The 15,517-nt window shown below is 42.2% G+C and overlaps 1 protein-coding gene across 1 annotated transcript in view; it reads right to left on the reverse strand.

Annotated features, from left to right (window-relative positions):
- Nucleotides 1-15,517, reverse strand: part of cdk15 (cyclin-dependent kinase 15) — a 66,644-nt gene that overhangs the window by 42,258 nt on the left and 8,869 nt on the right. Inside the window, exons 2-5 of the mRNA XM_083758633.1 lie at nucleotides 13,384-13,415; nucleotides 7,422-7,571; nucleotides 3,761-3,855; nucleotides 97-176 (exon numbers count right to left, since the gene is read on the reverse strand). Of these exons, the coding sequence (XP_083614759.1) occupies nucleotides 97-176; nucleotides 3,761-3,855; nucleotides 7,422-7,571; nucleotides 13,384-13,415 (357 nt within the window). The remainder of the gene's footprint in view (nucleotides 1-96; nucleotides 177-3,760; nucleotides 3,856-7,421; nucleotides 7,572-13,383; nucleotides 13,416-15,517) is intronic.

The following is a 15,517-nucleotide window of genomic DNA, read 5'->3' on the forward strand; positions in this document are numbered from 1 at the left end:
AAACATAGAGTATACACACACGCACGCACGCATGGATTAATGTGGAGACTCGCTTGTGGTCATTTCTGTGTGTGTGTGTGTGTGTGTGTGCCTCACCTTCTCTGATTGCAGTGAAGGGCACTCCCTCCTCTGTCTTCATGCGAATCACCTTCAGAGCCACCAGATGACCATTTATCCTGTGTGTGTGTGTGTGTGTGTGTGTGTGTGTGTGTGTGTGTGTGTGACAGACAGACAGACAGACAGACAGACAGACAGGAGAGGGAGAGAACACACTTTTTAGCGGTTGTTCTTTAATGAATCAACCATAAAACTCAAAAAGCAGAAATCCAGACATGAGTATTACAATTTACAGTTCAGACATTTAACAGACTCATTTAACAGAGCAACTTGTGCAAGTTGAGAGTAAATTGCATGAACCCTAGTGCAAGGGTTCCCAAACCTCAGGCCACGATCCCCCACAATAATCATAATTGAACTGGGATCTGTCAACACTGCAATCTATGACGTCACGTCAGTCATCTACTGTATGCCGTTAAAAGTCTTCTGTAATACAAGTAGACTCCGTTCTATAGCATATAATTACAGTTTTAGAAAATCTAAATATTTGAAAAACTAAAACTAAAACATGAAAGACGAGGAACACGTGTGGTTCCCATGTGTGCTGGCCTGGGATCAGTCGATCCCGCTGATCCCACAAAATATTATACAGTATGAAAAACACACAGACAATTAAAGTGCTACAAAATAACTATGTTTGGACAGATGCTGCATGGGTTTGAAGTTCACATGGTATCCTAATGCTATCTAAGTAACATTGGTAGCATTTTGTGGTCAAGCAAACGGTATGTGAACATGTTAACATTATGTGAACAAGTAAACTAACATACATCTGCTTGGTGTCAACTATCTATCTAAAATAGGCAACAAGAAGTGAAACGCGGCTACGAGTGTAGATCTGCTATTTTCAAAAGGATTGAAATGGGACATTCTGCATAATTAGTACTTTTACTTTCTGGACTTTTACTTGTAAATGAATATTTCTACATTGCAGTATAACACCTCTCTCTCTCTCTCTCTCTGCACACGTACAAATGCGGTTGTATGTGGCCTGGCCTCGAATCCGATCCCACGAAAAAAGCGTTCCCCCACCCCCACCCCCACACGCACACACACTTCCTCTTCCTGCATTGAAAAAAAAAACACAAATAAAAATAACCTAAACATCTCCTCATGAACCACTTTACGACCCAACAAACTCCTGGCGAATCAAACTTCAGAGAGGCCCCTGATCCAATTAAAACCCATTTCCTCCGAGGTGTTTTCCACTGAGCCAATTGGTGGTCTTGTTATGGGATTTGTGTCGTTTCCTTATATGGAAGGCAAGCGGATTGTGCATGTTGCGGTCGCCAGAAAGAACTTACTTCTAGGCAACCATCCATGCTCTGTTTTTTACGCGGCGGGGATGACCTTATAAAATGAAGACGTTTTATGAGATCTGAGCCTGTTATTATATAACTGACTAATAAAGACTTCCAGGGAGAATGCATGGGCATTTTACTTGGCATATATTCAGTCAGAATAACCTAAAATGGTGTGTGTGTGTGTGTGTGTGTGTGTGTGTGTGTGTGTGTGTGTGTGTGTGTATGAGTGTGTGTGTGGGTGGGTGGGGGGCTCACTGTCTTGCTTATCGTCTCTGTCGGGTGGAAACCGTTACTTTTCAGGATTCAAAATCAGCAAAAGTAGCATGTTTATGGTTAAAGGATCCCCATTAGAGACACATGAAAGAGCCTCTAGTCTTCCTATCCTGGGGTCCTCAGCTCAACATGCGTCGTTTCACGTCGCATTTCGAGTTTTTGATGCTTTTGTGTGACTGACGCTGTAGTATGATCAAGTAGTAGGGTGTCAATTTATTTAAAAAATCACACTCGTGTGAAGTGAGTCACACCTGGTAATAATGTTGAAATGATTTGAAGCATAATTTAGACTTTTAGAAGCCTGCACATGATGTGGCAGAGTCACTTTCATTCATTGCAGATTCACTGCCACTATTATACAGTATACGTTCCGAGACATGAATGCACTGTGTTATTGTATAAAACAAAATCAGACTCACAAGTCGATGTGTTTATATTGGCCACGTGACATCTCACGTCGTCGCGCCAGTGCTCTAAACAAACATTAGAACTAGAAGTCCATAGACTTGGCTGCCATATCGTATGACATAATTTCAAAAGCCATGCATTGGATAGGCTAGCTATAGGAACCCCTCAAAAACACAGAAAAGATAGATGTAGGAGGTTTCTGTCTGACAGCAACGATATATGACTGAGTGGTGGACACACTGGCTGCTGCACGGGAATGGACATATTTGTTTTCAGTTAATTTAACCCACTAGTCCTTAACCGTTGTGAGATATTTTCCTGAATTAATAATCATTAATGTGTCAAATCGAAAAAAGGGCTTCGTTACGCCCTCCACATGCATATGGTCAATGCCTGTGTGAAAAGTGGGAGTGATTGGTGCAGGCAGTAAGGAGTTACGGCACTGTTTCTGACAGACACACACACACACGGACACACACGGACACACAGACATTGTTAGAATTATTGGATGATGATGATGATGATAGTATGATAGTATGATGATTTAGACGTCTACATTTTGAAAATGTATTTTTTTCTGAAATACCTCATGTTTCTGTATCAGTGGTGCTCAATATAGTGTCAAGGACCCCAAAAATTATATGTAATATGCCTCCGCCCCCCCCCCATCTGAAAATATGTTGTTCCAGGGACCTCTCAGAAGCAAAGAATTGAGTTAAAATGCTCACTCTGTAACAATATATATTCAAAGATTCGAGGCACATTTTCACGATAAAAAGAAAATAGCAGACCTACAAGCTCGTGGCGCGCTATGAGCTTGTAGATATGCTATTTTTCAATAGCTAATTTATAACATAATGTTTAAAACACCAAAAGGGGTTCCCGCCCCAAAATGGGTTAAGTGCAACGACACTACAGGCAGCAAATGCTGCATTGGCAGCCGTGGACAGACTGAGGCCGAAAGGTATTCCTTTAGTTTACACCCTCTGGATGGAAATGAGACCTGACAGGTGACTCAGGCATTTGGCAGACGTGGCCGAGCCACGACATCTGCTTTCACTTGTAGAACAGTATGGAATCGCTGCAGCAGCCTCTGGCAATTCGTTCGCGGTACACGGTACGCCCAGACCGCTGCCTGGTCTATACGGGATGGAGTCCCACTGGAGAGCCTTCCTCCTGTGGCCTGTGTACCGATTCCCTCTCATCAGTGGTGGAAGGTAACCAAGTACATTTACTTAAGGTACTGTCTGTATTTAAGTACCAATTTTCAGTACTTCTACTCCACTACATTTCAAAGTCACATATTGTACTTTTGCTCCACTACAATTATTAGAAAACGTTAGTTACTTATGGTTTTACTTTTGGTACTTTAAGTACATTTTGATTGCCAATACTTTTGTACTTTTACATACATAGTACATTTGGAATTCCAGAATTTTACTTGTAACTATACTGTACTATACTGTAATTATTTCTATATTGCAGTATTGCCATTTTTACTTACAGTAAATCAAACATTTGAGTACTCTTTCCACTTCTGCCTCTCATCTCAGTGTGTGGATGGATGGCGGAGTGGACCGTTCACAAATTAAACAAACAATTTAGAAGACATTTTGTAGAATCAGCATGGTTTAAGTGGACAGGTGAGTGGTGCTGACCTGCTGATTCCCTTATAGACGGTGGCGTACGCGCCCTCTCCCAGCTTCTCCAGGTTCAGATAGGAGTTGGCCGTTCCAAACTGCAGCCCTGTGTTCTGACACAGCGCGCATACGCACGCGCACACACGCGCACACACAGACACACACAGACACACACACACACACACACACACACACACACACACACACACACACACACACACACAGATGTTAATTTCATCGAAGCATGACAACTAACTTTTTTCACTGACAAAATCTAAGATATGATGACTAAAACTAAGACTAAATGAATTAATTAGATTAATATACTGACAATTTCGTCTATGAATAAAAACTAGACAAATATTTTAGGGAGGTACTAGTGGAGAAGTGATCCAGTGGAACTAAAAGACAAGTCACTTTATGGTTGTGCTCTGAAAATAGCAGATCTACAAGTTCACAGTGACACGTTGTGAGCTTGTAGATCTGCATGCAACCATGTGTAAAATCAGTCATTAAGACACCATCAAGGCCTGCCAACATACATTTACTGTCAAAATCAACACTAACACACACATTAAAGACTGTAGGAACATGCAGTGTATGCCACCTGCTGGACACGTGCCTTTATAAACAATTATTTTGTTTATTGGTTATGACTGGGCTGGGCAATAAAAAAATAAAAAATCAGAACCAATAACAGATTTAATCTTGTTCATGTTGAGAAGGGATTTATTATGTTTGTTTTTTATTTCATGTATATCAGCAAAACGAAGAAATTCTAATAGATTTTTATAATCAACTAAATAAATTAGTTTGTTTATCCACTTAATAATAATAATAATAAAGCTTTATTTGTATAGCACCTTTTAAGAACGAGTCACAAAGTGCTTTAACAGAGAGACATATATAAAAACATAGCAAGGAGGCACACAATAGAATAAAATACATTGTCAATAATACACAAAATCACAACAATAACAGAAGAAATCAATAAAAAATCACAAATCACATGGGTAGAGGGTTGAATGCAGCTTTGTAAAAATGAACTTGAAACTTAAGGAGTGATTTAAAACACGGCACAGACTCGGCTAGCCTGATCTCGCACGGATAGCGAATGCCCGGTCGCCTACAGTTTTTTTGCAGCCTGATTTTTTTGAGAGAAGGCTCGTAGGGGACGAGTAGTTCAGATATGTAAGAAGGAGCGAGCCCGGATCTAGCTTTGAATTTGAATACAAGTATTTTGAAATTGATTCTGTATGAGACAGGCAGCCAATGTAGGGTGGCCAGGGTAGGGGTGATGTGATCGTATTTTCTGGAGGAGGAGGCGAGCTGCAGCATTTTGAATGAGTTGTAACCGGTTGATGGATTTTTTTGAGAGGCAGGAGTATAGGGAATTACAGTAGTCTAAACGAGAGTAAATGAAAGCGTGGATAACTTTAGTGAGGTCGGGGCGGGAGAGAAAGGGTTTGATTTTTGCTATGTTTCTAAGGTGAAAAAATGAAGACTGGACAACTTTTGTTACGTGACCGTCCAAGGAGAGGTCGGAATCCAGAAAGACATTTGTTGTACAATGGTGGCATACAGATTTTCTTTTAAAAACCCAATCCACAAGCTCACAACACGTCGATTGGCTATTGGCACTATAAAACAACATCATTATAATCAATAGCTAAAATCACAATAGAGGCAATAAAATTGTGATACTGATTTGGAGTCATTTCGCTAAGTGCTTTACAGAGTCGAACATAATCGACACAATAAGCACTAAGCAACAGAGGGTGAGAGAAATGTCTCGCTTCCAGTCCGTCCCATGCGTCATCTGTCGGTCTGGGAACGACCCCCAATCCAACACAATGCAAGCAGTGCAAGCAACGGTCCTCGAGGCATTTTTGATAAAAGTACCCCTGGTGACCTTTGGCAGCAGAGCGCAAGAAGGCTTTTCCTCCTCTGCTCGACCCCTTCTTTCTGTTTCTGAAAGAGGATGACACTTCCGCCGGCACGCGTGCATGTCCTAGTTAGGATGTGTCAACTGCAGATGACAATTTCAAGGTGGATTTGTTCTTACGTCCGGATACCCCGTCCAGAACAGGCTTCAGACGCGCCTCCTCAGGAGACTTGGTTCAGATCTGAACACATTTGATTAGTCGTTAGAAATCCGTTGCGACCGCATGCTGACGTAACTTAAAAGTGGAGTGTATTCCAATAGTAGTCATAGCTATTGCGGGTGTTTCTTCAGTTTCTTCAGTTTCTAAGCTCCACTTTTTAGGTCAAGATAACAATGTCATCCAATTTCATCCAATCGGGAGACCGACACCAGGATGTGTCACCAGTGAGGTTGAAAGTGATGAAACATCAAAATGAGCACACACAATTGGAACACTATGACATTGAAGCTGATAAAAGGGGTTCTCTCTCCATCTCCTCACCTGACAATTCAGTTTATTACTAAGCTGGAGGCTGGGTGGGTTTTTTACTCGTCAAGGCCAGGGGTGGATGGGCCCCGAACGGTAGGCTCCTGTTTTAACAACCCCCAAGGCCCGCTCACAGGTGGCCGTGCGGCAATTTGTCGGAGCCAAGGTGCGAGGCAGCCATTTATTAATTTCCTAAGGGAGTCGCGTGACTATCAAGCGTGCCGCGTCGCTCCCTCATCCCCCCCCACCCCCTCGCAGAGTGCACAGTTCAGAGCCTCGAAACGAGCACGCCTTTACTGGTGAATTTAATTTACTTACTGGTTTCGTACTGTAAGATAACATATACAGTACACATTAAGTAAGTGAAAACTGATACTGGTGGTCACCATTCTCACATTTGAACCTTCTTGGGTAAAGAATACAAATGTGGAGTCTGACTGAAATATACAGTATATATATATATTAAAAAAGAATACATTTCTCGAATGGGGAGGCAACATGCTGGAGACAGTGTTGGTCACTGGAGGCTAACCATTGGCATATTTTCTGGGGGTGCCCATTGATTAGAACCCTCTGGACAGAATTTCAGAGATCAATAAATACAATAATTGGTGCAAATTTACCCAATAATTGGTGCAAGTTTACTACATTATTTTTGGGACATGCACATTTTCAGACTGGAAGATCTGATGAATACCCATTTGGTATTCTGATATCTGCATGTAGAAAAGTATTTACACAACACTGGTTGCTTCCTGAGGCCGCCACCATGAAAGAATGGATAGATATAGTAAATGATATTAATAAATATGGAACAGATCACTTTCTCTCTTAGACTGCAGAAGGAGAAATGTATAAAGTTTTGGTCTAACTGGGTGGAATATAATTATTATACCTTTACGACCAGATTTTGTAGCGGCAAGGATTGAATGATTCTGTCTTACTCATGTCTCTCTTTTTTGGTTTTGTTGTTTTTATTTGAATTACTGCTCAAAGCTTCAAATACTATCTTATGTCTTGTATTATATTGTATTGTACTTTAACATTTCTGTACACATTATTCATCTCTCCCATATGCTTTATTTTATTATTATTTTTTGTTCCTAAAAATGTTCTAAAAAATAAATAAAAAAAGAACCTGTGGACAAAGAAATACTATTTGAAAAAATAAATAATAATAATTAAAAAACCATTCAGTGAAACCCTCCAAGAGGACGCAAACGAAACCCAGACACAGTTGGTCGTCAGTCGGCTGGCCGGTCACTCACCCACTTAAAGTCGGTCGGCTCGAAGGCCTTTCCACCCAGGGGGTCGCTGTTGCTCCGCCCCCTCGGCACACGCAGCCTGCGCACCTGCAGCGTGTGAAACCAGTGGGGCTCGGACTTGGAGAAGGACGGGTCCGACGACGGGTCATTCAGCTGAGGAGAGAGAGAATGAGACATAGTGGAAGATGAATAGAAGGTAGATGAATGGACGGACGAAGACAGCGACGATAATGTGACTTTTCAGGACAAAAAGCTTGCGTATCTGCTACTTTTGATGCTTTTGACTGAGCGACGGTGTAGTGTGATAAAGCAGGGGGTTGATTTACCGAAAAAATATCACAACACGTTTGAATAATGGAGATAAGAGTTTTCTGCCCGACAGCAACGATATGTTCTATTCTATATTAACTTACAATATATAACTTTAACGTGCTTCATACAAGAGCTAGAGAGGCTTAAGAAGGATAGAGAGAGACAGACATGAAGACAGACAGATAGACATGGTGAGAGACATATATAGCTCTCCATTAGCCGCTGACAGTGCAAGGTGTTACAGTGTCGACCCAGGAGATGCACAGCTCCGTGGGGCCCAGGGGTGCCCAATCCATCATCTGCCCACGCAGTGGCCCTCCCATCTATTCACTCTCTGTCAACTTTAATGGGAAATAAAGTGGATTTTTAAGGTAGCACAGCAACTCCCAGTCCTACTGGGACACGGAGACGTGGTGGTGGTGTACATACTTTTTGGGGGGTATTTGGTGGGTTCAAGTTGTTGAAATACTCTTATGTAAAACCATTACCTTATTTGCTAAAGTCTTTCTTTTATTTTAATTGTTGGAGCACTCTTGAAAAACACTTTGAAATCCTTGATCCCTTCTGCATCACCTTAGCTTTTAACCACGTTAACCATTATTTTAAACTTCAGCTATTGAAAAAGAGTAGATATACAAGCTCATAGCGTGGCACTCTGTGCCGCGCGATTTTTTGAAAAGTCGTGAAAATGTGTGCAATTCTTGGAATATTATATTCTTTCACAGCAAACGTTTTTAACTCATACGTAACTTCGCTTCTGGGGGGTCCCCGGAACTACATATTTTCAGATGGGGGTCGGCGGCCAAATACATATATAATTTCTGGGGTCCTTCACATGAAATAGTTTGAGAACCACTGATATATAGAAACATAGATTCTTCTATATATCAACATAGGTTTTTCATTTGTAGAATCTGGTCTGAGTCCTAAATGGGTTAACACATTAACTGTCCCATGTAAAGCCCCATTAATCTCTATAAATTAGAAATATCATGTATTTATTTATAACTATACGAGCAGCTGACAGAGTCATGATCATTCCATGTCTTGGGGTTGTCATCTGCACTGCGTATACAAGCGGCCTTCAGACATGGTGAGTTTATGAAGCACATGCATGTAACGAAACCTCACTCTACTTTCTGCCTGCTCAACAGAATGCATTACGGTCACACGAGTTCCACAAAGAACTGATTCATTTGCCATGTTTTGTTTTTGTTTTTGTTTCGTGTGTATTCATAACGTGTGTATGTATACTGTATATATATGCACGCCGCTGACCTTCATGCTGCATGCTTGCTGAATGTACTACTTAAAAATAACATTTTGTCTACAGTGTGTTGTAGGCACACAATGCTGACAGCAGCAACAAAACAAACGGGAATCCAGCAACAGCACAGCGACGACGTCATACGAAGTGATTCCTGAAACAGGACATCCAAAATGATAGTTTGGTTAATACCCTATTGTGCTGAATATAAGCACATATATAATTATATAATAATAATTGGGGACTAGACTATTTTACATTCAATGTGTTTTTGTTCTCACAAATTAGTCTTGAAAGATGGGGGTCATCTTATAATCAGAGTCGTCTTATATTCGGCACAATACGGTATATACAGTACATGTATTATTCATGAGTCTGAATAGCATCGTTGTCATGTATAAGGAACCCTGTGAGGAGCTGCACTAGATACTGATAGACATTGACCTGTATTTATAACTGTCACAAATGCCTGTCTAACATGTACATTTGGACTGTTTTGTATTGTATCGTATGTATGTGTTGTTATTGTGTTTTTATATGGACCTTTAGTCTGCAATAAAGACATTCATTTGTTCATATACAGTCAATATACATTGACTTTAGTTTATACCTGCCCCCCTCCACCACACACACACACACACACACACACACACACACACACACACACACACACACACACACACACACACACACACACACACACACACACACACACACACACACACACACACACACACACACACACACACACACACACACACTACCTCGGTCGGCGGTAAGGAAGTGGCACTCTTTTTAAACGCACGCCTCTGCAACTCCATCTCCTTCCCTTCCTGTCCCTCCTTCTCCTTCTCCCCCTCCTCCTCCACCTCCACCTCCACCGTCTCCTCCACCTCCTCCTCCTCCTCCTCTTCCTCCTCCTGCTCCCCTGGCCTGTTCTCCTCGTCGGGCTCGTCGCCTCGCCGCCCGACGCCGCAGAAACAGCCGACGCAGCGTGCCCCGAAACCCCTCAGCCGCCATGCCAAGTCACACATCTTTCTCTCCCGGCCGTAAATAATCCACTCTTCTTTTTCCTTCTTTTCCTACTTTTTCTTTCTACTACCCTCCCTCTCTCTCTCTCTCTCTCTCTCTCTCTCTATATATCTCTCTCTCTCTCTTTCACTGTATTCTTCTCGTTTCATGAGGCGGGCCCGGCCGGGACGTCTAGGCCGCTCATATGACTCAGGTCAGGCTACGCAAACATGGTCTCATGACTCTGTCTCTGAATGGCTCCGCCATATCTCCCCCTCTCCCCAGTGGTGGAAGAAGTACTCAGATGTTTTACTTAAGTAAAAGTATCAATACTGCAGTGTAGAAATAGTACAAGTACAAGAGTGTTGGCGTCAATACTTGTACTTAAAGTATTGGCTTGTATTTAAAGTACCAACAGTAAAAGTACTCATTGTGCACTGCAGTCCCAAGTTTTCAAATGTATAAAAAGATCTTTTGAAAATAGCAGATCTACAAGCTTGTCTATTCAAATGGCGGAAATGAAGTGGTTAATGTATGTTTTGTAATGTTTTCAAATAATAGTGGAGTAAAAGTACAATATTTGGATCTGAGATGTAGTGGAGTAGAAGTAAATGTACTGGAAATTGGAAGTACTCGGTAAAGTAAAGTACCTCAATATACTATTGAAGTATACTTGAGTAAATGTGTTAAGGTTCTTGCACTGTTCCTCTCCTGTCTGGCGCGGTGGCCATACTAGTAACTTAAGTCATGTAAAAAGTGGTAGACATGATACTGGGACATAAGAGTTCACATATTTGTAGCACAAGGGAGACCATGCAAGACACATAGATACAGTAGACTACTGTATGCATCTCACACGCACGAGCACACACAGTCACACACACACACACACACACACACACACACACACACACACACACACACACACACACACACACACACACACACACACACACACACACACACACACACACACACACACCCCTACTGTATCACTAAGTGCATCCAAGCAACAAAAAAACTAAACCTAATTACATTTCCTCTTAACATGTGTCACACAGAGACAACAAGACCTCACATTCACAGTGTAATAAACCACACAGTGGTGGAAAAAGTACTACATGCTTATAATTAATTATCAATACTGCAATTTAGAAAAGAATTCCATCAAGTAAAAGTACGGTAATCAAAATTTACTTGAGTAAAAGTACAAAAGTATTGGAATCAAAATATACTTTACCAAAAGTAAACGTACTTGTTATGCAGAATGTCCCATTTCACAAGCTATCATAAATTATGTATAACATGTTATGACCATACTTTGAAAATAGCAGATCTACAAGCTCACAACGTGTCGCAATGCAGTAATACAGCTTGTAAATCTGTTATTTGTGCCGTTTTTGAAAATGTTTGAAAATAAAGAAAGAAATAACATATTATTGTCACAAAAACAAGATCGAGGTATTGTGATATTAGATTTCGCCCATATTGCCTATCCCTAGCTAGTGAGACTGAAAGGAAGAAATTATCCATTTTGTTGAGGTGTGATCCTGGCATGGGCCCATCCTACATCCATGAACACCTACGGTCCGCCCACTCGACACCCAATTTGCCAAGCCTGAAATATTATTTTTCATTATTGTCATGAATGTTTTCCTTTGATGGTGGCTGAGCTTCTCTGCTTGAAAACTGTATGCCTGTGCAATGATTACACATCAATCGATCAATCAATCAATCAATCAGCTCATCTGTGACACTACAGACGGTGATATTTAACACATAAAAACTGGGCCATCTGTATCATTTTAGATTGTGGGACGTTGGCTATTGAAACATACACGTAGCAGATATATGTACATCTGCTATTTTTGAATATTCTTTACATAATTTATATATCATACAGCATTTATATAGTGCCTTTATCCAAGGTGCTTTACATAGATTGTGCAACATACACCGATGGCGGAGGAAATCATGCAAGGCACCAAGCTACTCATCGGGAGCAAAGGGGTTCAGTGTCTTGCTCAAGAACACTTCAACACTAACTCTGTGGGAGCCCGGAATCGAACTAGGAAACTTGCGGTTCCTGAGCCACAGCCACTGAGCCATTGTCGCCCAGTGCCATTTAACTGCTGGCAGTCCACTGAGAGGTCTACCTCAGTGGTTCTCAAAGTGGGATTCGGGGAGCCCCAGGCGTCCTTGGATGGGTTCCAGGGTTTGTTATCTTGGCTATTCAAAATGATATATATACACGCTCGCAGCACATCACAATTTGAAATGTCTTCTCTTGTGGTGGTCCCTGGCACAAAACATTTCCGGATGCTGGTCTCGGGCCAATTATATATTAATTTAGTGGTCCTTGACATGTTTTGAGAAGCACTGGTCTGTACATCAGTGCTATTTAACTAATGGCAATCACAGGTCGGCGGAGAGGTCTCCAGTGCCAGTGCTTATGTACTGTAACTACTGTAGTGACAGGTCACCCGTCCTTCAGGGATGACAGCAGAAAGTGGGAGGGAGGGAGGCTGCATGGCTTCTATTTTGGTTCTGCCTCACAGAGGCATTGTGGGAGCTTGCTGACAGTCTTTATGCTGCAGCGAATGGGCTGTTTAATGGACCCTGAAATGATATGCTGCTCTAAGACTGTGTGACAAGAACTATTGAAGATGAGAACTACTGCTGTGTGTGCACGCGCGCGCGTGTGTGTGTACAGAGAAAGAGAATTGTAAAAGCAGTGCAAGATTGGTGTGTGCGTGTGCTTGCTTGCGTGTGTGCGTGCGTGCGCCTGTGCGTGATTGGTGTGTGTGTGCGTGCGTAAGCAAGAAACGTGAAAGACAGAGAGAGCAAGAAAATATCGGAGAGAAGGAGACGAGTGAGAGAGCGAGAGACACCGATATTGTACATACTACATATTACGCAAGATGTGTGAGCATGTGGACATGTGTGCAGTTAGGTGTGTGCATGTCGACCCACATGTGCAGTTAGGTGTGTGCATGTCGACCCACGTTTGCAGTTAGGTGTGTGCATGTCCACATGTGTGTAGTTAGGTGTGTGCATGTCCACATGTGTGTACTGTAATAAGGCACAATCAAACAACAAGCTGGCACACAACTTCAGTACTGATGTCATTCTATCTCTCTCTCTCTCTCAGCGGGGGACAGTGCTGACATCCTCTGCAAATCTCATTCCTCTCCAGGAGGTAAATGCCTCGCAGCGAGAGACAGAGGGCAGCATGCACGTGAGTGGGATGTGTGTGTGTGTTCTGTGTGTGTGGGTATCCACTATCCGTGTGTGTGTGGGTAATTATCCGTGTGTATGTGTGTGTGTGTGTGTGTGTGTGTGTGTGTGTGTGTGTGTGTGTGTGTACAGGCTCACCTCTTCATATCCCAGGTGCCTTTGCTTCAGACCTGCAGATGGGGTAAAGAAGGTGACAGGTACAGTATGAGAGTGGTTAAGATGTGGGGCTATCAAAGTTTTGCAGGGTAAAGATCAGGACTTGAAAACACATAAAAGTACATATATTCATGTACACATTCCAGAACACCACATATACAGTATACTATGTTATGATATACACACATGAATACAGTGGCTGGGGTAAATTTATTAAGAGACTAACACCACTTAAATGTGTCCGTTTGATTAAAAATGATCCCGAATACGGTTGCCTGTTCCCATGATTCACATTGGCTTTGAGTCTTCTGCACCCAAGTACACTTCATTCAATTGTATTCAATGCTATCACATTGCATCGATCCGTATCCGAGACTTCCGAGTACACTTTAATTGGTCCCGATGCGGTCCCGGGAACGGTTGGGTTATCCTCTCCCGGGAACGGTACGCCGCATTCACACTACCACTAACCACAACTTCTGCCAAGAGGTCCTGAGGACCATAGTGTGAACCTATACATTTTCTCATGATTTGACTCTCTGAAAGAATGCCATTTCATTATGAAAATCTTGGGACGATTGTGTGGCTTTGTGACCATTGGGCACAATATTTAGTTCAGTGACCAGAGCTCGAAAGAATGGTTCAGAAGCTGTGTTCAGGCTCACTCTTCGATTGGAAATAACAACTAACTACAACCTGCTTCCGGTCTCCTAAAAAGGTGGCCACGCACCTACTGTACTTCACTCAAGATACAGGAAGTAAACCGGAGATGGCATGACTTTGTTTTGTTTTAGTAGACGCTTAGCACCTTATCACGCTGCAGTAAACACGTGGCACACAAACAAATGAAAAAGGGGAAGAAAATGCCTTGGTGGACAACAACCCTTAAAGTAACTGAGGCAGCACTCTTTAAAAAGGACTTCAATTCAGCATACTGTAAATATTTTGGAGAATGATGACAAAGTGAAATGGGCACAGGTCTCCACCAGGAGGATAGGAGTGTGTGTGATGTTTGGCAAAATGTTTAGGATAAATATAAACATGTTTTTTTGTTTGTTTCTTGCAAAAAATTTCTTCATTTTGTTGAGGAAATGCAGAGCCAGATCACTCATAGCATCTCTGAGGATAGAATTCTGGATGAGCAGGACATGTGCAGCATTTTGTACAAAACAGGCTACTCCTGCAAACTTTGGAAGGCAATCTTAGCCAATCAGTGTAGAATCAGAGAAATCCAAAAGGCTCGTCTTGATCACATGACTACAGAGATCATGTGTGCCGATTTGCGTGAGATTTGGATTAAATCTGTGCGACTAACATAAACAATGTGTTTTGCAGAAATCGGCCTCAATGGTGGCGCTATAACCGGCAGATGTGGAGGGATGCAGGGAAAATGTTTTTCCATGGCCTCTAGGGAGTGCGCATACATAAGTTGTACAGTATACAGATCGATGCAGTTATAGCTAAACCAGGAATTCGCCTGTTATAACGCCACCGTGAGGCTTATTTGGGCAAAAAATTGTGGCATGTCGTCCTCGGCCTAGTGGAAATGTGTGGGTATAATTTCATGGAAATTGGACACTGTGGCATTTTGTTCGAAACGGACCAATCATGTGAGCTTTGGAAGCCAATCAGGATGGAAGATGGGAAATTGTGCAGATCCGTGTTGATCACATGACTATGGAGATAGTGTATACCGAATTGTGTGATGTATGGATAAAATGTGTACGAGTTATCTACAGAAATGTGTTTTGCCTAAATCGGCCTCATGGTGGCGCTATAACAGGCCGTTGAGGAATATTTGGGGCAGAGGTTCGTCGTTGGCATCCAGGGAGTGTGTGTGCACAGTTTGGCATGGATCGGGCCAACTGTGCCGGACATTAGCTGATAATGGACGGACGGAAGGACGGACGGAAGGACGGACGGACGGACGGACACATGGACGGAGTGCAAAACATACTCTCTCCCCATGCCTTTGGCCTGGTGGAGACAATAAAAAAAGCTTGAAGAGCCTGCGGGGTGACATAAATTCAAATGTCAACTTATTTCAAAGTCTTTGAAGTTCAGTGCAGAGGAATGCATGCTTCTTACTGTATGACTAAGGAGAATGAGAAAGTAC

Source organism: Protomyctophum parallelum, assembly GCF_964188405.1.
Source record: "Protomyctophum parallelum genome assembly, chromosome: 23".
Taxonomy (NCBI): Eukaryota; Metazoa; Chordata; class Actinopteri; order Myctophiformes; family Myctophidae; genus Protomyctophum; species Protomyctophum parallelum.